The sequence below is a fragment of the Pangasianodon hypophthalmus genome, chromosome 6 (genome assembly GCF_027358585.1).
Source record: "Pangasianodon hypophthalmus isolate fPanHyp1 chromosome 6, fPanHyp1.pri, whole genome shotgun sequence".
NCBI classification, from domain to species: Eukaryota; Metazoa; Chordata; class Actinopteri; order Siluriformes; family Pangasiidae; genus Pangasianodon; species Pangasianodon hypophthalmus.
The window spans coordinates 19,466,845-19,488,602 of record NC_069715.1 but is presented as its reverse complement, the minus strand read 5'-3'; the positions used below and the strand labels follow the sequence as shown (position 1 = coordinate 19,488,602).

The window sequence follows — 21,758 nt, the reverse complement described above, 5'->3', positions numbered from 1 at the left end:
AGTAGGGCATCAGGTTGGATCAGGCAGGTGCGGAGAGCAGAAGGGGTCAGGATCACTGGTAATGTGTGGTAATTAGTTTACACCACTAATGTTTGCTGCAATATATATATATATATATATATATATATATATATATATATATATATATATGTGTGTAAAATTTAAGTATAATTATATTTGCTTTGTGTGCCTAATAATTGAATAATTGGTATTTAGTATTTCATTTTATGAAGCATAGATTCCTGAAATAGCTGTGGAAAAATTAACTGTGGTTCTGTGGTCAGAAGTTTCCACAGTGTTTTAATAAACATTTTGGAACAACACAGAAGTATTGATGACATAATCTGCTGTTTGCAGCCAAAACATGCACCCATGTTTGTGTAGTTTATGTTTGTGTATCAGAGAGGCAGAAAGACCAGCTTAAACCTGAAGAGGTAAAGCAAGTTTCCTAGATACAAATTTAGAGCGCTTTGCTGTAGTAACATTCAAGAGGTTTCTGAGATAGAAAAAAGAACAAATTTTGATGATGTTCCTAATATGGTGGATGGTTGTATATTTTACTGCAAAGGTGTGTGGGTGTGTGTATGGCTGTTACAGACAAAATTCAAACTTTATCTCCCACATGCACTTGCACATGCATCATACTCTCTCACACACACTATCAAACCTCTTTCACACACAGTTATACTCTCTCACTCACACACACACACACACACACACACCATCAAACCTCTAACCTTTCATAGTGTGTGAGAGAGACTTTGGGTGTATGTGTGAGAAACTTTGGGTGCGTATGAGAGAGTTTGAGTGTCCCATCTCCATCTGTCACTTCACTGAAACCTCACAGTAAGAAAGTGAAAAGTGATTCAGGACAATACAGCTCACACTGCATGTCTGAGGTCGAAGATTGATACTGTGTGTGGGGATTTAAGTGAGGTTAGGGAGAAAGTTTCCCAAGTTGAATTGTCTCTCTAGCAAGAGAAAAAAAAGAACTGATGTTGGAATCACAGATCATTGAAATGGAGACTCCTGACAGTGCAATCTTAGGTTACATGGAATACCTGAAAAGGTAGATGATAAGGGCGTGAGGAAGGAAGTGATTCAGCTGTTCATTGTGATTCTTCCAGACCATACTGAGCACTTTTCACTAGCTATAGATATGGTGCACCAAGTCGGGGTAAAGAAACCAAATGGAACAAGGGGTATTATCATCCAGTTCTCCTCCCGTGTTCTTAGAGCTGCTCGAATACTGCTAGAATTCTGACTGTCTTAAAAACAGAACCCAGGACGAACAGAAATCTGAGGCTGCAGTGGGCACAGACTCACCAAAACCAGACAGTTAAAAACTAGAAAAACATAGCTTGGTCTGCTGAATCTCGGTTTGTGCTAAGGCACACAGATGGTAGGGTCAAATTCTTGGACCCAACTGTCCAGGCCGGTGGAGGTAGTGTAATGGTGTGGGGAATGATTTCTTGGCACACTTTGGGCCCGTTAATACCAATCAATCTTCGCTTGAATGACTATTTGAGTATTGTTGCAGACATGTGCATGTGCACCTACCATATTTTACCCATCTTCTAATGCCTACTTCCAGCACGATAATGCACTATGTCACAAAACAAAAGTCATCTCAAAATAGTTTCATGAACATGACAATGAGATCAATGTTCTTCAGTGGCCTTCCCAGTCACCAGATTTGAAATGTCGAAATTTTAACAACTCCTCTAACTGACCACAAGGCAATAAAAATTTATATTATTTCCCTCTATACATACATATACATACAATATACATATTTCCCTCTATACATCTGATCATTGGAATAATTATTATTGAAAGCTTAATAGTTCCATAATAAACTTTGATGATGTTAAAACTGAAGCAAAAAAGTATATGTTGCTGTTCGATTGAGGCAATTTTTTTTTAGAAAATATTGTAGTTATAAGTAAGAAAAGATGATAATTTCAACTATTATATCTTTGTTTAAGGAACTCCCTAGTCCGAGGAGTGTAATCCTTCATGATTTTAGAATCTATCAGTCCAGAGCTAAAGGTGCCTTTGTGAGATCAAGGAAACAGTGGTCAGAAGAGGGACAGCAGAACTCAGCATATTTTTTCACACTAGAGAAATCCTAGATTAAAAACATAATTCAGCAGCTTTAAATTTAGATGGTAATATTAGTGAAGACCCCATAATAATAGCTAAATTCTGTTCTAAATTTTACAGTAGTTTATATAGTTCACAGTATTGTAAGGAAAGCACAATATGTTATTTGACTGCATTAAAAGCAGTTAAATATATTGATACTGCTGATCAAAACGTCTTGTGATTTATCTATCTCCCTTCAGGAAGTCTTAGTTGCCATTAACAGTTTGAAATGTAACAGGTCTCCTGGGTTTGATGGATTGACATCAGAATTTTGCAGAAGAGTTGGCACCTTTTATTTTGGAAGTAATTAATTTAAAAATTTATAGATGCTGTCTCCCACCCTCTTTAACACAAAGTTTAATAACCCTTATACCCAAACCTAATAAAGATGTGCCCAATTAGTCTTTAAATAATGATCATAAAATCCTGGCATTATACTAGCTAAGCAAATAAAGACAATTCTAGATGGCATCATAGATTAAACACAGTCTGGTTTCATGAGGAGTAGACACATTTCAAATGACATTAGACTTGTACTTGATTTATTAGATTATCCAGATTTGGTACATGATGCTAGTTTTTCTAGACTTTTATGAAGTGTTTGATTCTATAGAACATGAATTCATCTTCCAAACATTGAACAAATATGGATTTGGGAATTTCTTATGCAGCGCAATTAAAATACTTTATGAAAATGGTAACAGTTCAATTAAAGTGAAACATGGTACATCTCCTAGATTTAATTTAAACTGAGGAATGCTCCAAGGGTGTCCGGTTTCACCATATTTATTAGCCACTCAGCTCTTAGCTACTCATATGAAAACCAGGGGTCTGAAAGATGTGTCAATGGTAGACAGAGATTATTAAGAGACTTTATTCTTAAGAGACTCCACTCAAGTTCCTATGGTTCTGGACTTATTCAGGTTTTCTCTAATGGACTCTAATGGACTTTGCCTGAATGTCGATAAATATGCATGGTTCGCAGTTAAGCAATGTGTGCTATCCTCTACTAACAGTTAATTACTAACAAATAATTATACTAATAGGATGCTGAATTTTTTAAAAGTAGAACCCTACTTCTATTTGGAACTTTATTTCACATCATATCTTTGCTCAGTTGGGTGGTTTGCAATTTATGCTTTTATGCAGTTATATCAATTATATTGATGGGATTTCTGCTTCTCTCACTAAATTTCATAAACAAGCACTTCTGACATGGTCACACAAGTTTTCTCTGAACAAGTGTTTTATGTGGAACAATAGTGATATATGTTACAAGAAACATTCTCTGTTCTTTGAAGGGTGGCTCAGAAATGCAATCATATTGGTGAGACAGCTATTGAACCAGGAAGGCTTGTTATTCTCATATGAGGAAATTCTCAACAAATATAAAATTCCTGTCAGTCCCAAACAATTTGCAGTAGTCTTTGATGCATTTCCTTCTAGTGTTCTCATGTTATACAAGGGCTCTGTTTGTCCTCCTTCGTCTGTTATGGCTTCACGCAATCCAGCTGATACTCCAATAGGTAGAATATGTTTGCGGGTGCACATTAGAAACAATAAAAGAAAATCTGTGCGTTATTTCAAAGTAATTGTGTATCTATTCACATGCTGTTATTACCTGAAACAGGTCAGTTCAAAATATTTGTAGGAAGAATGTCTGGTCTTTGCCCAACAAATTTCTGTTATTGCACAACGAGGTCTCTTTCAAGCTCACTGATCCAGTCAAACCACTTTTATCCAGTCAAATCCTTTCTTGTGTCACGTTTTATATTGGACATTGATGACAGTTGCACTTTTTGTGGCTCACACCCTCAGACTTTTCTTCATTTATTCTGGAGCTGTGATTACACCCACACACTATGGCAGGACATTTATTTTTTTTTATTGTGGAATTCATTTAATGTGACTTTAAACTTTATTGGATGAATGTTACTTGGTTTTACTACTAACTCTGATGACCTAAAAAATAAAATAAAAAAAAGAAAAGAATACTTTGTATGTAATTTAATCATTTTAGTAAATCACAAACCCTAACTTGGTTACCTGCACTAAGGTAACACCCCCTTCCGCCCCCCCCCCCCCCCCCCCCCCCCCCCGGTGTTAGTTGTATTGTTAGGTTATGCATTATTTTAGTTTATTTATTAAATTATTTTTTTATATATATTTATTTGTCTTTTGTGTATTAATCACAATGTTTGTATCATCTTATACTGCAGTAAAAAAAGGTTTCTAATTGGCTTAGAGTCTCCGGCGTCATTTTCCCTCCTTCACTGAACCCTCCCCAATCCACACAGTCATACAGGATGCGAAGCAGCGGCACGATGAACACAAGCAATGGATTAAGCCAATCAGACTGTATTCTGCACAATATTTGAAAAAGAGTTATACAATACGTCGAACCGCTCTCCATCTGCAGTTGGGGTGTAACCGAATGAACATTGCACATTATATCGCACAAACGGCACATTATTTGCACAAAACTGCACATATAATATTTTTTCTATATTTTCTTGTTTTATGTCGGAACAGTTGTATAAAGCATTTCACTGCAAGTCGTACTGTGTATGGTTATGCATGTGACAAATAAAATATGAATGTGAATACCGAATTGATTGAATAGATAAAGCGTCATACATATCCAAATGGACCATGGATTATTCGGGGTGTTGTAGAAAGCTTGCTAGCTTCAGTAGGTGTATGCACTGGAATCCTGTAGCATGGAAAAAAAAAAAAAAAAAGTCGCAGAAAAAGTGGAGCAAGGTTTTTATTTCAACATGCCGCTCACAGAAGCAGCAAAAAATGTAACTAGGACTGAAAAACCCCACAAAAGACTTGAAACTAGCCTGAAATGTTCGGGCACAAGAAACAGTATTCCCCCCCCCCGCCCAATCAGGACTTTGCTTCAGTAGTCCTACCTAAACACTGCCTTACTGAGCTCCAAAATAAAAAACATAGTTCTACCATATTTTTGTACAAACAATAGGATTACATTTATCCCAGCAAACGACGTGTACATCGTGTCTATATTGCCAGGACCATGTCTGTATGTCTGCACAACATGCAAATCAGGTTCAGTATCTGGACGTCTGACTACGACCCCTCTTGATATGCAGTTCAATATTTGAACGTTTGGCTAGGAGGTTATTTATTTGTTTGTTTGTTTGTTTGCAGGAAATCGACATATAAATTGTCAGTTAAATTCAAAAGTTGTCACTGTCGGTTGTGGTGCAGGGTTGCCTGTCCTAGCATAATGTTCATACTGCTGTTATTGTGTACTGTCCAAATATTTAGACAAATTGTTTGATGCTTTGGCAATTGTTCTTGGAACGTTCATGCCAATAAAGCCCGTTTGAATTGAATTAAAAAAAAATGCTATACTACGACAGGTAACCACACAATGCCTTCCGAAATAATCATTAGCAAATGTAATCATAATCATAACTATAACAAACTTTTACTGCAGTTCTGCGTGTTTGCCCAAGTGGTGCTCCCGGAAGACGCGCTCACGCACCTGCTACTGCGGGTAGTGACTCACATCCGCGAGTCTCGCTGCTTGTGATACGTGTGATGTGCTGCTCTTGCAAGGACCATGTTGCAGCAAGGCAAAAGTGTGAACTCACTGAGCTAGTTAAACACACCTAAAGTAAGGTCAACTAAGTTCATGTTAAGTTATGTTTACGAATTTGCTTAGTGTTAGCTTTTTTTGTCTTTTATGTAAACCAGTTTCAACCTTCTGTGGCTAGTTAGCGTTACCATCTGCTAGCTTAATTGTCCCCTCGTGGTAACTAGCTAACTTTAGCTAACCGTTGGTTTCAGTCATAGTTAGCATTGGAGCTAACCGGGTTACTTTTGAAAACTGCCGTAGCATAAGAAAATATTTGCAAACTTACGTAGATTTCTGTGTTTTACAGATGAATTACTTGAAAATGTTGTGAAAAAGAGGAATGGATCATCTGCAAGATTCAGGTAGCGATGGTAGGCCGAGCATTCCAGATATCCTAGCAACTACAAATGGAAATTACACTGAAATAAAAGTGAGTTTTAACTGAATGCAGCGTGAGACTGTTTATCTGGTCCAGAAGCAGTATAAACAATGTCTAAACTGTGTCTGCAGTGATAAAACGTTGAAAAGACAAGTGTATTTAAGTCCCCCAAAATAATCATTTAATAAAAGTAATTTTAAAATTATTAACATGTATATTTATTGCATGTGTTTTTCGTCCTTTTAAAATCATTGTTCTCAGCCATTGTTAAAAGAAAAATCTTGGTAAATGATAGTCATTATAATGAAAAGCTGCTTAGAGGATCCCCAGAAACAGTAGAAGGAAACACATCACGCTCGCACACCTTATTTCTTTCGTGCTACTAAAAACACCTCGAATAATCCATTTACAGTTCTGATATGTATTTGTTTAGGAGGCTTTATCTGTTCAGTCTGACTAATGTGTTGGTATTCTGTTACACCTGAATATTTGGAGCGGTTCGACGTATTGTATAACTCAGACGAATTTAATAAATTGTTCAGAATATAGATTGATTGGCTTCATTTTGCCGCTGCTTGGCATCCTGTATGGCTGTGTGGATGGAGGAGGGACCAAGTGCAGGAGGGAAAGTGGCGCCGGAGCCAATCAGAAACTGCGAACATCAAACTCTCACACATTCAAAGTATCTCTCTTACAGACTCAAAATCTATCTCACGCACACTCAAAGTCTCTCTCTCTCTCTAACTCACACACACGCACACAAAGTCTCTCTCACACACTATCAAAGTTTAGATGTTTGATGGTGTGTGTGAGAGAGAGTATGATAGTGTTTGAGAGGTATGACGGTGCGTGAGAGAGATAACTGGTTATCTTCAGTAATTAATTACATTTTCATCAGTATCCAGTAGATCCAGGTTAAGAGCTTCAGATAATGTTCACATCAAACATAGAATGGAGAAAATTGTGATCTCTGTAATGTTAACTTTGGCATGGATGTTGGTGCCATTTTCAGCAGATACTGCTGGTCTCCTGGGATTTTCACACACAACAGTCTCTTCTCATTCACACACAGCAGACCCTTCTCCTGTGAGAGAAGGGTCTGCAGGCTGAAACACATTGTTGATAAGAGAGATCAGAGAAGAATGACCAGACTGGTTTGAGCAGACAGGAAGTCTATAGTAACTCAAATAAGCACTCTTTACTACCATGGTGAACAGAAAAGCATATCAGACTGCCCAACACATTAAACTTTGAGGACCAGAAGAAGACGACATCAGGTTCCACTCCTGTCAACCAAGAACAGAAATCTGAGGTTATCATGGGCACAGACTCACTGAAACTGGACAGCAAGATTTTTTGCATTGCACCGCTGCCACATGTTAAGCTGGTTTCATGAATTAGCAGGGGTATGGGTGTTCCTAGTAAAGTGACTTGGAGTGCACATGGTGAAGGAAACATTTGACTTTAATTGCTAGCTTTATTTTCTTCTGACTTCATGACCATTTGCTATAGTTTTATGTTTCTCTATGTTACTCCATGTTAATTCAATTCAATTTTATTTGTATAGCACTTTTAACAATGTACATTGTCATAAAGCAGCTTTACAGAAATAAATATATTCAAATTAAATTAAATCAAAAATTTTAATTATGTGAATTTATCCCTAATGAGCAAGCCAGAGGCAATGGTGGCAAGGAAAATTTCCCTGAGACCATGGTCTCAGAATAATGAACGATCTCGGAACACACCAAGGTCAGAGGTGACATACTATCTGGTTAGGCCCGCTTCTCTCTTATCCCCCCTCTGTACATAACCTAGCTGCTCCATCTTGAGGGTGAGTTGGTGAAACCTTTCTCAAGTTGTGCTTCTGTTGGTGAGAAGCTGATCTGAAGATACCTCAAGTGAGCAATAAACATCAGAGTCTGAAGATCAACACCAGTCTCCTGCATCCTGATTCATTGTTGCTGAATTTCTAACAATGGGATGTGACCAAATAAACATGACTGAAACATTAAAACATTAGTGTATCATCAAATTTTTAAGTAATTTCTTTAAGTTGAAGATGAAGATAGGTTTTAAACAGGTTGTCTTTGATGAATACCATTCAGGTCCATTCACTGAATGCGGGTCATATTGATGCCCTTTATGCATATTTTTGGTTTTGGGTCATGCATTCTAGGGTTAAAATAATTATATATTTATGTTATTTCTTATTTTTAACTCGATTTTAAATTGTTACATTTTATAGAAATGAAATACTTTGATATTACAGAAATGAAAATGAAGATAAATTTACTCATTGACAGTATGTATAATGTTTCCATTTTTTTAAAGTGCATTTATTGAATCATTTTTTAAGAATATTATAGATTTATGAGGCATCTTTTTACAAGAAATATTAAAATTACATTAACAGATCAAAACAGCCAAAAAAATGCAATTTTTAAAAAATATATTGCATAATTTTTCTTTAATTTCACAAATAAAATATAAATAAAATTACTTGCTAGACTTGACATGGTCCCCATTTTTAGAACTGCACCTTTAACAATTTTAAATCATGCCCTAAATTTACAAATAACTTTCAGTACAGAAAACAGAGGCATAGTATAAACAATCAAAACAGGAAACAGAGCTAATAGATATGATGTATGATATCACAGTGGTTCCTGAGCCTATCCTTGAAACACTGGGGAAAAAAGCTAAACTTGGGATATACCCTGGAGGAACCCAGAGGAAACACACAAATAGAGGGAGAACATTTGAAACTCCACACAGACAGTAACCCAAACAGAGGTGTATTTCTTTGCACTAAGAGGATTGAGCCTGGTCAAATACTTTAAAAATCAGTTTAAGGGTTTCTTATTAATTTTATTCAAGCGGTTCAGGAAAAGTAAGATAAATATACACAGTTGAAACAGACTGTCAAGATGGAGTTTCAAAGTCAAATTTGATATCTCTGGGAAAAATCTGCCAAAAGAAGCGTGAATAAATTATGGTCTTTGGATCAAAAGATTTTTTTTTTTTAATTCCGATACAGACCACACCCAATTTCAGTAAAAATTTGAAGCTGAAACCAGACATGGATATTTTAGGCATTATGGTACACCCATATACAGTATATATGTGATTATCTTTCAGCAAACAGGAACTGAAAGTTCTCGTAAGTCATTAAAGTCTGATATATTGGAACACTTTGGCTTCCCAACTCACTGATAGCCAGTGAGTTGTGGGCCAAAATATTACAGTTTGGTGAATCCACCAAATATGTGAACAATACACCAGCCCTAATACCGCAAATATACGGCTAATACAGTGCACCATGATACGGTGCACCACACACACAAACAACAGGAAATTCAACCTTTCTTCACTGATTCAATTCAGGCTATAGACCATTAAAAGACAGGATTTGAAACACATCTGCTACAAAGAGCTACGTAACTGACAAAACACAAACCAAGAGCAGAATAAGAAAAGCCCTGTGCTTCAGACACACCCCCTTGTGAGTCACACCAGTGAAAGCTAGCCATTTTTTTTGTTTTGTTTTCTAATGCACAGCTTTTGTTTCATCATATGCTGCTAAAAGTCAGAATGGATCATGCAAACACTGTCAGTAAGCTTCAGCTATTGTACTTTTATTATGTTGAATGTTTTAATCAGTTGAAAATGGAAACCTAGGGAATATATACAGGCAATCCTTTTAAAGCTGAAAAATTAGCATTGCCTGAATATGTGCCTTAGGTTTCTATTTTCAACTGATTGTTATAATTTGTGCTATAGAGCATAATCAGTATAGCTGAATGCAGAGGGCTATCTTACATCTCAGTACCACTGATTCGATCATCTACTTCAATTACTTCAAACCCCTGGTTGTCAATGCCATTTCTGGGGCTGTGATGATGGCTTTGGCCATTATAGAAGCAGTGAGCACAGTGTGCAGTTGGAGTTGGCTCCACTCTGTCAAAATTGGAGAAGTCCACATGATATTTCCCTTCTTTACTGCGGGAGATGATGGGGAGGAACTTATAACCCCACTTAATCTCCTGAGGAATGTAGGAAGTCCTGACCTGGCAGGAGGAGCTTGTAGATTCATCTGTGCCGTCCAAAAATACCACCAGCTCAAACTCCTGTTGAAGAAGTGTGTCCAAAGCAAATTTAAAAAATGGACTTGTCTTATCAATCACATGATACAAGGTCAAAGGACAAATGAAGAACAGGTTGTCTTTTCCAGCATCAACCATAAAATCAATATTGACCTGGTCCAGAATTATGGTCTCGCCTTCTGGACTGACTGTTGTCCTGAGCAACTTGCCATATAGCTGGCTTCCAATCATTAAGGTCTTACGCAAGTTGGCCACTCTTATTTGCAAACAGAGGGCAGCATTTTTGGGACAAATAACTGCCATTTTGCTAAAGGTAATGGTCTTGGCTCTTTTCTTGGGTAAGGTGATCTTGGCCATAACCAGTCCACACCAGAAACAGTTAATAAATAAACCAATGATGGACTGGATAATTATTAGGGAGACAGCACCAGGGCAGTATGGACTGAGCACTCGCAGACCATAACCAATAGTCATCTGTGTTTCAAGTGAGTAAAGGAAGGCAGTTGTGAGGCCAAAAACATTATATATACATGGTTTGTGGTCTGAAGGTGGATTTTGCCACCAAAGATCACCATTATCATGAGCAATCCAGTACCAAATAAGTCCAAAAATGAACCAGCTAAGAGTGAAGGAGGCCACAAATAGTAAAATAATGAAACGCCAACGTATCTCCACAAAGGTGGTCCAGAAATCCTGCACATATGCAAAGCGACTGCTGTACCTCACGTTGCCATATTCAATGTTGCAGTGTCCATCTTTGGTTACCAGCCGGTTTTTGCGAATGCGCTGCTTTGCTAGGTAGTCTCGGAACAACTGTTGCAAGGAGCGTGTCATTTCCCAAGTACAGAAAGCCCAATCTGGGTAAAAGAATAAAGAACATTTTTTTAAATGCTTTTCGTGGTATCTCACTTTGCCTTTAGCAGAAAATCATTAATATCAATATTACATCAGGATAATTTTTTTATGTATATCAAGCAAGACTACAGCAAATAAGGTTTATTTATTTTTTACAGGTGGATAAAATTTGAGGATCTGCAGGTAGACTTATTGAATATGGCATTAAATATATTACACACCATAGGTAATTACCATATTCAGAGTAGAGTTAAGTCTGCATAAAGAGTTAATATCAAATTGGTATAAAATCGGTTATTTGTTATTCCAACTTTTTTCTGCTTCTCTATATTACAATATGTATATTACAATATTTTATTTTGATATTTAGTTTTGGGGAAAGTGAGCACACACAAAACCACTGACTGCTATTTGAGGGCAACAATGTGTGTGGCAGCCTGAGAAAACCCTTCAAATATGGACATTTTCTACTGTATGAAGATCTGAAGACTACAGGTTTTCCTGAACTGAAAGATGTTTCTCTTTTGAGCGTATCTCCACCACAAAAATTCCATTTAAAAATTCCATTTAGACTTCACTGAACCACACCAAAGCATTGTCCAAAAGCAACTACTATTTATTGATTTGATTTGTATGGATGTGTGTGCCACGAATGAAATTAAAAAAGTCTAATCAATCAAAATCTCTTTATAATGAGAAAAATATCATAAGATCAAGTTTTTATGAGAAAAACATTATGTTAGTACAAGAAAAAAAAAACATTGTGTTATTTCACCAAATATTGTGTTGCTAGGAGGAAACATCATGTAATGATGGGCTTGCAGTTAAGACCTGGGGTCCTGTACAGCCTGCGTCGAAAGCAATTCCTGCATCTCAGCACAATTCCACAAGGATCCAAAGTTTTTAACATAGAAGCCGGACAGCATTTTGTGTCACAACCTACTCAGCCTGTAGACATTTAATATGCTGTAATTTGTAACCATGAAGTTTTCTATGTCCTTCAAGTTGATCAGCTAGGAATAAAGCAACCTCTAAGAGGTCTGACCAATTTTTGTGTCTGTATAAATGCTGTGAATTCGTTGCAATAATTAATTCACTAATTCTGTCAGCTGCTCTATTTACCAGACCCTATGAACCGGTAACCAGTCTATACTGTAAAAACAAGATCAGTTAAGTTGCTTTTATATCATGTTTATCTCGTATGTGATATTTCCTGTAATAATGTGACATTTTGTAATGTGATTTGATGAAATAACACAATGTTTTTTCTCGTAATAACCTGATGTTTTTCTTGTAATAACGTGATATTTTCCACATAATAACACAATATTTTCATGTAATAATATGATATTTTTCTTGTAATAATGTGATGTTTTCACGTAATAATGTAATATTTTTCATATATTCAGTGAGATCTGTTTTGTTGGCTAAATTTCCTGTATTTTTATTAAGTCATTCAAACAATTCTTTCTGTTGTCATCTGTATAGAGTATATAAGCTCTATACAGAATTTGACAGCAGGTATCTGATTAGGCTTTTGTTTATTTTGCTTTATTTGACACAGCAATCCAACAGCTTGACCAAATCCTGACATTCACTGTGTGAGGAAAGCACACTTAGCTAGCAATTTTCAACATCACTTTTAGACAGACTACCTAGTTTTTAACCGCAGTGTTTGTTAACTCTAATTGCCTTAGCCAGTGCAATTTTTATCAGAAAACAAATGAAATGCTAAAGCAAATGAAAGCATTTCCATCTCATTTTGTCATATTTGCTCATATTTATGGTTTCCTAAAACAGAGTTGTCAATAGGAGGCAGAAAAACTGATTTATTGGTCTTCTTTAGTTGTTTTCCAGAATATAGCTACACTGATATCCAGTGGGTTTTCCCAGGTTTCCATACACACAAATGACATTATTAATTAAATAATAAGATGAATGGTTCATGCTTTCCCTGTAGCTCCCCAGCAGTAGCCTCAGCAAATTATTCACTCTTCCCTAAGATTTCTGTATAGCATTCATACAGATACGACAAGGAGCTGGATAATAAGCATATAGCACAGTATCCGCAAGGGTGCAAATAGTGCTTACTGGAGATATTGATGGTGACCACTTCCTAGTTCTTTTTGAGAAAAATTAAGCTTTTTTCATTTACAGCAGTATATTATTATGATCTGCTGTATAATACTGTGTTGTCATTTTTTAATCATCTGGCATTAATGTGGGTGGATTCCAGATGGCAGAGATGGAAAATTCTAGATGCATGCAGGTGACTACAGTAATCTTAATGGTCCACCGAGACAATCAATATAAGTTCTGAATACAGATGATTTATCCCATGTATATACGGACACATCTTAGGAATTGAGGCTCTATTTTTGAATAGCATTGTGAAAGAGATTGGTTTCACTTTATACATCTTGTTTCAAACCCCACATACATAGAATGGAAAGTCTGTGATCATAAGTTTTTCATTACAATAATGTTGGTGTCTACTATTACTCAATGGGACCATGCAACTAGAAAATTCACAGTGAGCAGTTCTGAAAAGATGTGGGGACTGGCTTAACAGGGATATGGTGAAAGTATTATTATTATTATTATTATTATTATTATTATTATTATTATTATGCTTTCACTAGGTCTCCCACATCTTTTTGGAACTGCTCATGGTGCTTTTATCTACATGTTTATCTACATGACATAACAGATACTCTCATCTTTGGTTAGACATACTTTGCTCTGTATTCATGGTTATCATGCTTAATACTGTAATGCTGTTTCTTTCTATAGTGAGAGTTTAATGGTGTTTACCTTATTACAAATCACATCTAAAGTAAGCCACCATTTATATCACAGAACAGAAAGAAACTTTTTTGTACTTGAAAAAGTCACTCAGTTGCTATCTAGTCCAGACAGTCATTAAATCACACTACTTCTTGTTACTAGCACAAAAACTGGAGCAGATTAACAATAGAGAAATAAGGTGAAGGTGTTTATTTAAAATAATTTAAGAAATAGTTTAGATGGAAGTGAGAAGACAGTAAAGCAGTGCAAAATTAAATTTCATTAAGTGCTGTAGGAGTTGATTATGGAACTTACCTGATATAGCAGTTCTTCTATGATACAAGAAATTTGCTCTTCTCCCTACTGTCTTTCTCTTTTTCCTCTCTCTGCCTTGTTTCAAGTCATAAAAGCAAAAAATACTTAAAACAAATGAATAAGTAAAATGTGTAAATTAATAATGGTGATATCATCTCTCTTGGTCTCCCTCTTTAAGTGTGACTTGGCTTTTGGCACCTACCAATTAGTAAGGCTATACTGAGTGTGTTTAATGTTTACCTGTACACAAAATCAAGTGCTTTTTCACTGCAGGGTTGTGTATATTTTGCACAATGATTCCACAACACACAATGAGAATATAGGTACATTGCCTCCAGAAAGTATCCACATTTTCTTCCATTCCTCTGTCAATTTAAAAGGAAACCACAAAATGTTTTTTGTGAACCAAAAGCTCTTAGATTGTCTAACATTGCCTTCCTTCTGGCCACTTTCTCATAGAGCTGGATCTGTGAAAAGCTGATGATATTTTTGAGGTCTGCACAGGTTATCATATTTCAGCCACTGAGCTCTGTAACCCCTTCAGTGTTGTAGCTGGACTCTTGGACACCTCTGACAATTGCCCTTCTTGCCTGAGTGCTCAGTTTGGCTCGATCTTCATAGTACCTGGGTTGTGCCATATTTTTTTTTTTTTTTTTTTTGCTTTGTTATAATGGATTTCACAGTGCCCTTAAGAAGGTTCAAAGCTTTGGTATTGTTTTAATAAATTTCTCCAGCTTTTTTTCCTCCTAACAACTTCATCTTGAAGCTTCATGAGCAGATCCTTGGTCTTAATGACAGCAGGATTGATGTGTTCTGGCATTTTAGCTGTGAGAACTCTAAAAGTCAGAGATATGTATCAGGCAAGCATACAACTGGACACAGTACATTTAAAATTAACACAGGTGTAATTACCCAGATTAAGTCCAAATAAATGGCAAATCTTTCTTTAGGATTTTCTTGACATCTTTTTGATTTCATCTGACTCCTGGAGCCATGGTCTACAAAGAGCTTACAAAGCATGTATGGGATCTCATTTTCAAACGATATTGATCAGGAGAGGGGTGCAAAACAATTTCCAAATCATTAGATGTAACTTGGAAAACTGTGACGGCTATTATCAACAAGTGGAGAAAATTGGGCACCACAGTGACATTATCAAGAACAGGATGTCCCTCCAAAATATACAAAACAGTACTATGAAAACTTGTCAAGGAGGCAGCCAAGAGCCCTACATGAATGTTAAAGGAGCTGCAGGAATATCTGGCAAGTACTGCTCACTCCCTGTATGTGAGAAGAATGGCTGGGCTATGGGGTAAGATGACTAGACAGGAGCCTTTTCTCACAAAAATAAATCATCCAAGCCCACCTAAATCACCCCAAACCATGAGCATAATTTTTTTAAATAATATTTGGGCAAAATTCTAAGATATGTTTGGTGCAAAAGCAAGACAGATTATCATCCAAACAAAACCATATCCATGGTGAAGCATCACGCTAAGGGGAGGTTCTGTTCATCTGTGACTGGGGCTCAAATCAAGATAGAAGGAATTATGGATAACTCCAAATACCAATCTATTTTGGGACAAAACCTGCAGGCATCTGTTGTGCAGCTAAAGATTTTCTGGAAAAAAAAAATAGTAATAATAATTCACCTTCCAGCACAATAATGACCCAAAGAACAAATTCAAGTGAACAAAGGAATGGCTCCAGAAGAAGAAGATCAAAGTTTTGGAACTTTGATCCAGTCAGAGCCCAGATCTAAATCCTATTGAAAACCTGTGGAATGACTTAAAGAGGGCTATGCACAAGTGATACCCTTGCAATTTGATCCGGGGCATTTTTTCGCAAGGAAGAGTGGAATAAAATTGCCAAACCGAGATGGGAAGTTGGTAGGCTCTTACCCAAAAAGACTGTTTAATTTCCAAAGGCACTGCAGTACGGGCAATTTACTGTTCAGCAGAGGGCTATAAAATAAAACTTTACAGAACACTACATTAGAGTGTGTCAAAAGTTTGCTACATAACATTTAATTAAAGTTTACGACACAAAGAATAATGCAGATTCTACTGTAAAACTTGCAAAGGGTGTGTGACCTGTAGGATTTAAATTCATTATTCATTAACTCATTAATTTACACTGAAATAAATAAACACATTTAGTAGCAATACACACCCTACATTTGTTAATGGTAATCAGTTTCTATACATAAATTTCACTTTGCATGTAAACGGCACTTGTTATGTGAAACAAAATATGCTATATATTTAACATTAATTATTCACTGTGCAGTTTGCTGGAGCATGTCTGGGATGAGGGCCTGATTCTGTCTAAAATGTTTTCACCTCCGTAAATATAGTATGCGCTGAAAGGACTGGAACAACAAGGCCAATTCTTTTGTTTTTTGCTATACACTGAAGACTTTTGGGTTTAAGACCAAAAGATGAACATGAGATGATTGATCAGAATTTCATTTTTCATTTCCTGATTGTCATGGCAGTGCTGGAATCAATGAGGAACTCCACCTCCCACAAAACACCGTGGCCTACAAACATGACCGTTACAGATTACAATCACACCGATCAGCCTCACACCGATCAGCCATAAAATTGTGTAGGTACCCCTCATGCTGCCAAAACAGCTCTGACCCATTGAGGCATGGACTCCACAAGACCTCTGAAGGTGTGCTGTGGTATCTGGCACCAGGATGTTAGCAGCAGATCCTTTAAGTCCTGTTAGTTATGAGGTGGGGCCTCCATGCATCGGACTTGTTTGTCCAGCAGATCCCACAGGTGCTTGGTCGGATTGACATCTGGGGAATTTGGAGGCCAAGTAAACACCTTGAACTCTTTGTCATGCACCTCAAACCATTTCCTGAACAATTTTTGCAGTGTGGCAGGGTGCATTATCCTGCTGAAAGAGGCCACTGCCATTAGGGAATACCATTGCCATGAAGGGGTGTACTTGGTTTGCAACAATGTTTAGGTAGGTGGTACGTGTCAAAGTAACATCCTCATGAAGGACCCAAGGTTTCCCAGCAGAACATTGCCCAGAGCATCACACTGCCTCCACTGGTTTGTCTTCTTTCTGTAGTGCATCCTGCAAATCATTAACTTTTTAAGCAATTTGTGCTACAGTAGCTCTTCTGAGGGATCTGACGAGATGGGCTAGCCTTCGCTCCCCAGGAGCATCAATGAGCCTTTGGCACCCATGACCCTGTTGCCGTTTACTTTACTTTGTGAAGTAACGCTCAGCGTGCAACTACCTAAACTTTCCAAGCCTTGTATTCTGTGCTTAGATATTCTGTTTTTTTTATCTTGCCTTGTTCTCTGGTTTTTGGATTTTTGGAATTGCCCTCATTGTGTTTTTTTGCCGATTGCCTGACTTCTTGCATGTTCCTGTTTATGGCTTTTGCTACATGCTTTGGATCTGTTTACCAGTGTCTTCAATAAAAATACTAAACTGCACTTGCATCCATCTCCAACGCCACCACATGACTGACTATTTCACCTACCTCATGGATGCAGGAGAGCATGACTGGTGAAACGCCATGGAAGCCCAAGAGCGGCTGGTGGAATAACATCAACAGCACCTGGCCAGGCTGGATGCAAAGTTGACAATGCTCACCAATGCACTCTCTGCCCCGCCTTCATTACACCCTGAGGCCCAGCTGTGCCTCCAAGGTCGCTCATCTCGCACCCAGACAAGTACTCGGGAGAGACCACCCAATACAAAGGTTTTCTGTTGCAATGCTCACTCTATGTCTCAAGTCAAGAGGGTGTTTCTGAAAAAAAAGAAAATCTTTTGTTGTCTATTCAATATCTGATACGTTCTCTATTTGAGGACTCTATATGAAATGGATTTTTAGAGCTGGAAGAGGGGCTTGCTCCATCCACGCCACACATCAACCTGGTATTACAGTACCTCCACGAATAGTGCACCTTCTCAAAATGTTGAAAGAAAGAAGTTTTTTTTTTTTGCTTCTTTCACAAAGACCACAACCATAAGATGGCTTAAACACTGGATGGCTTAAACACTGACTGACTGACTGACTGACTGAGTGAGTGAGTGGGTTGGTGATGGCTATCTCTATAAGTGATTGTGAACTAGTAATCTGGCTCAGTGTAAGGTGACTTGAGCAAACTATAGCCCATCGCTAAATCTAATCAAATCCTACACCTATAGCTACTGCTCTGCCTGTTTCCAATAGCTATCAAGGTGACAAAAGAGATTGCTCAGTATCTGTTGGGGGTGGAGTCTGGGCACCATTCTGGAGTCACCGCTTTACTGTGGGGTGTCCTTCAGGCCAGAGGGAAATATGGGTTATTGTTTCTCAGCCTTTTGGCTATGGTGAAGTGTAGGCAAGGCTTGCAGCTGGAAAGAAAGGAGTAAGCCTTAGCCTAGTAATGGTTATGGAAAACGATTGGTAGTTTAGTGACCTGTTTGCTTAAGATAAAAAAAAAATCTTTTCTTGTCTATTCAATATCTGATATGTTCTTTATTTGAGGACTCTATATGAAATAGATTTTTAGAGCTGGAAGAGGGGCTTGCTCCATCCACTCCACACATCAATCTGGTATTACAGTACCTCAACAAATAGTACACCTTCTCAAAATGTTGAAAGAAAGAAGTTTTTTTTCTCATCTTTCACAAAGACCACAACCATAAGAGTGGCTAGAAAGAAGTAAGGGAAGCAACTCCAACCCCACAGACAGCTTTAGGATGGCTTAAACACTGACTAACTGACTGAGTGAGTGGGTTGGTGATGGCTATCTCTATAAGTGATTGGGAACTAGTTATATGGCTTTGTGTAAGGTGACTTGAGCACCCCCACCCCCACGCTGATATCTTTTACAGCTCCCACAGAAGAAAAAGAACAGAAAAAAAAGGAACAGATATAATTTGTAAATGTTTCAGCTGTGCTTAGTGAGAAAGGAGAAAGAATAACAGAGTTTAATACCAACTATAGCCCATTGCTTAAACACTGAATGACTGACTGAGTGTGTAGATGGGTGGATGATGGCTATCTCTATAAGTGATTGGGAACTAGTAATCTGGCTCAGGGTAAGGTGACTTGAGCAGCCCCACCCCCAGCCCCACCCCCACTCCCACCCTTATAGGTTAGGTGGGTTAGGGCTAGGGCTAGGGTTAGGGTTAGGGCTAGGGCTAGGGTTAGGGGCAACCCCACCCCCACCCCCACCCTGATATCTTTTATAGGTCCCACAGAAGAAAAAAGAGCACAGTGCCATATGGTACTTAAAAAAAGCGCAACAGATATAATTTGTAAATGATTCAGCTGTGCTTAGTGAGAAAGGAGAGAGAATAACAGGTTTTAATACAAACTATAGCCCATCGCTAAATCTAATCAAATCCTACACCTATAGCTACTGCTCTGCCTGTTTCCAATAGCTATCAAGGTGACAAAAGAGATTGCGCAGTATCTGTTGGGGGTGGAGTCTGGCCACCATTCTGGAGTCACCGCTTTACTGTGGGGTGTCCTTCAGGCCAGAGGGAAATATGGGTTATTGTTTCTCAGCCTTTTGGCTATGGTGAAGTGTAGGCAAGGCTTGCAGCTGGAAAGAAAGGAGTAAGCCTTAGCCTAGTAATGGTTATGGAAAATGATTGGTAGTTTAGTGACTTGTTTGCTTAAGATAAAAAAAAAATCGTTTCTTGTCTATTCAATATCTGATATGTTCTTTATTTGAGGACTCTATATGAAATAGATTTTTAGAGCTGGAAGAGGGGCTTGCTCCATCCACTCCACACATCAATCTGGTATTACAGTACCTCAACAAATAGTACACCTTCTCAAAATGTTGAAAGAAAGAAGTTGGTTTTTTTTCGCTTCTTTCACAAAGACCACAACCATAAGAGTGGCTAGAAAGAAGTAAGGGAAGCAACTCCAACCCCACAGACAGCTTTAGGATGGCTTAAACACTGACTAACTGACTGACTGAGTCAGTGAGTGGGTGAGTGATGGCTATCTCTATAAGTGATTGGGAACTAGTAATATGGCTTTGTGTAAGGTGACTTGAGCACCCCACCCACGCTGATATCTTTTATAGCTCCCACAGAAGAAAAAGAGCAGAGTATAGTATAAAGGAACAGATATAATTTGTAAATGTTTCAGCTGTGCTTAGTGAGAAAGGAGGAAGAATAACAGGTTTTAATACCAACTATAGCCCATTGCTTAAACACTGACTGACTGACTGAGTGAGTGGATGGGTAGATGGGTGGATGATGGCTATCTCTATAAGTGATTGGGAACTAGTAATCTGGCTCAGGGTAAGGTGACTTGAGCTTTTGGCTATGATCAAATGGCGGGAGTTGATGCTCCGAGTGGTGCGGTTGAGAAATTCAGTGAGGGTTGAATTACAGCAAGATGCAAAGCAAGCAGTGAAATCTCGGTTTAATGTGGAGCATTTTGTCAAGGAGATACTGCAGCATGTTGCAAAACAGCAGACCACTTCTCTTCTGTTCCTGCTGGACTTTGCTCACTCTGGATTTATGGATGTTACCTTCGGGGATATGGCTTCTTGTTTGGATTTTGTGGCTACCTGGGGGAGGAACCAGCAGTTCTCTGCAAGGTTTAAAGGTAAGGTCTCTTTACCTTTGGGAGGATGTACCTTTGACTGTGTATATGTATATCCCCTTTGTGAAAGAGGATGACATCAGACATTTTCTCCAGAGATTTTGTTTGAAGGTGGAGGGGGGGACAAAAAATCTGCAACGCTTTTGGGATTTGTAGGGGGCTTTCGCCATCGGGCCCCATAGAGGTTTCCTCCATTACCCCGGGCAGCCAGTGACCTGCAGGAAATGTGGGGCAGTCGGGCACACAAAATCCTCTTGCACTAGTAGCAATTGCCATTTTTGTGGTTCACAGGAGCATGTGTCGGCAGGGTGCAATGCCCCCAAAAAGTGCAGCCTGTTTGAAGGGAAGACCACCTCTACAGAAACTGCTCTTTGAGGAAGAGAACCTTTGCTGACCTCTTCTTCTTTGACGACTTGCAGGGGAAAGGTGAGGAAGGCTCGGACACGAAGCTGGGGAAGATTGTCTCAGAAGCGGAGGGAAGTCAGAAGTCAGCCAGGATAGGAAAAGTGGGTGAAAAAAGACAGTCAATTTCCCAAGATGGCTCTCCAGCCCTGATTGAAGAAAGCAGTGCAGAAAAGGCAGGAAACCAGTTGGAACAGAACAAAGAAGGGAAAAAAGTGGAGGAAGGAGGAAGGCAAAAGCAGGGGGCACCAGAGAGCAACGAGAGGAATGGAGATGAAGGTAGGGAAACGGTGGGGGAAGGAGGGGAGGGGGCTCCTTCTGCTGTGGCAGAGGTGCCTGTGTGGGATCCTTCTGCCCATGTGGGCCTACACAAAGATGGTTCTCAGGCACAGTTTGAGGAGCTGGGTGAAGTAGGGGAGCAGATGGAGTGGGGCAACGGCCCTTTCGACGGCTCGCCAGAGCCACCAGAATGGGTAACGGTTCTGGGGAAGCAGCCTTTCCCTAGGGAGGAGTTGGAGGTGGAGCCAGCGAGGAGAACCCACCTTGTGACAGCGAATCGCTATGAGCTCC

The 21,758-nt window shown here is 38.5% G+C and overlaps 1 protein-coding gene, 1 long non-coding RNA gene, 1 other non-coding gene and 1 pseudogene across 3 annotated transcripts; 3 read left to right on the top strand and 1 right to left on the bottom strand.

The window, feature by feature from the left end:
• The first annotated feature begins 5,075 nt into the window (after positions 1-5,075).
• LOC113526920 (uncharacterized) lies at positions 5,076-8,304 on the top strand. Its single transcript, XR_003402820.3, has 3 exons — positions 5,076-5,220; positions 5,615-5,794; positions 6,063-8,304. It is a non-coding gene; the product is annotated as an uncharacterized LOC113526920 (long non-coding RNA).
• A 172-nt stretch (positions 8,305-8,476) lies between these two features.
• LOC113526414 (ATP-sensitive inward rectifier potassium channel 1) lies at positions 8,477-14,820 on the bottom strand. The gene is made up of 2 exons (XM_026913410.3): positions 14,198-14,820; positions 8,477-11,097 (listed from the first exon to the last, which is right to left on the bottom strand). Exon 2 carries the CDS (start codon positions 11,072-11,074, stop codon positions 9,953-9,955), a length of 1,122 nt encoding a protein of 373 aa, XP_026769211.1. The 5' UTR covers positions 11,075-11,097; positions 14,198-14,820; the 3' UTR covers positions 8,477-9,952.
• Positions 14,821-17,958: 3,138 nt separating this feature from the next.
• On the top strand, positions 17,959-18,140 carry LOC113527011 (U2 spliceosomal RNA). The gene has a single exon (XR_003402833.1). It is a non-coding gene; the product is annotated as a U2 spliceosomal RNA (small nuclear RNA).
• A 489-nt stretch (positions 18,141-18,629) lies between these two features.
• LOC113527012 (uncharacterized) lies at positions 18,630-18,804 on the top strand (annotated as a pseudogene).
• Positions 18,805-21,758: the final 2,954 nt, after the last annotated feature.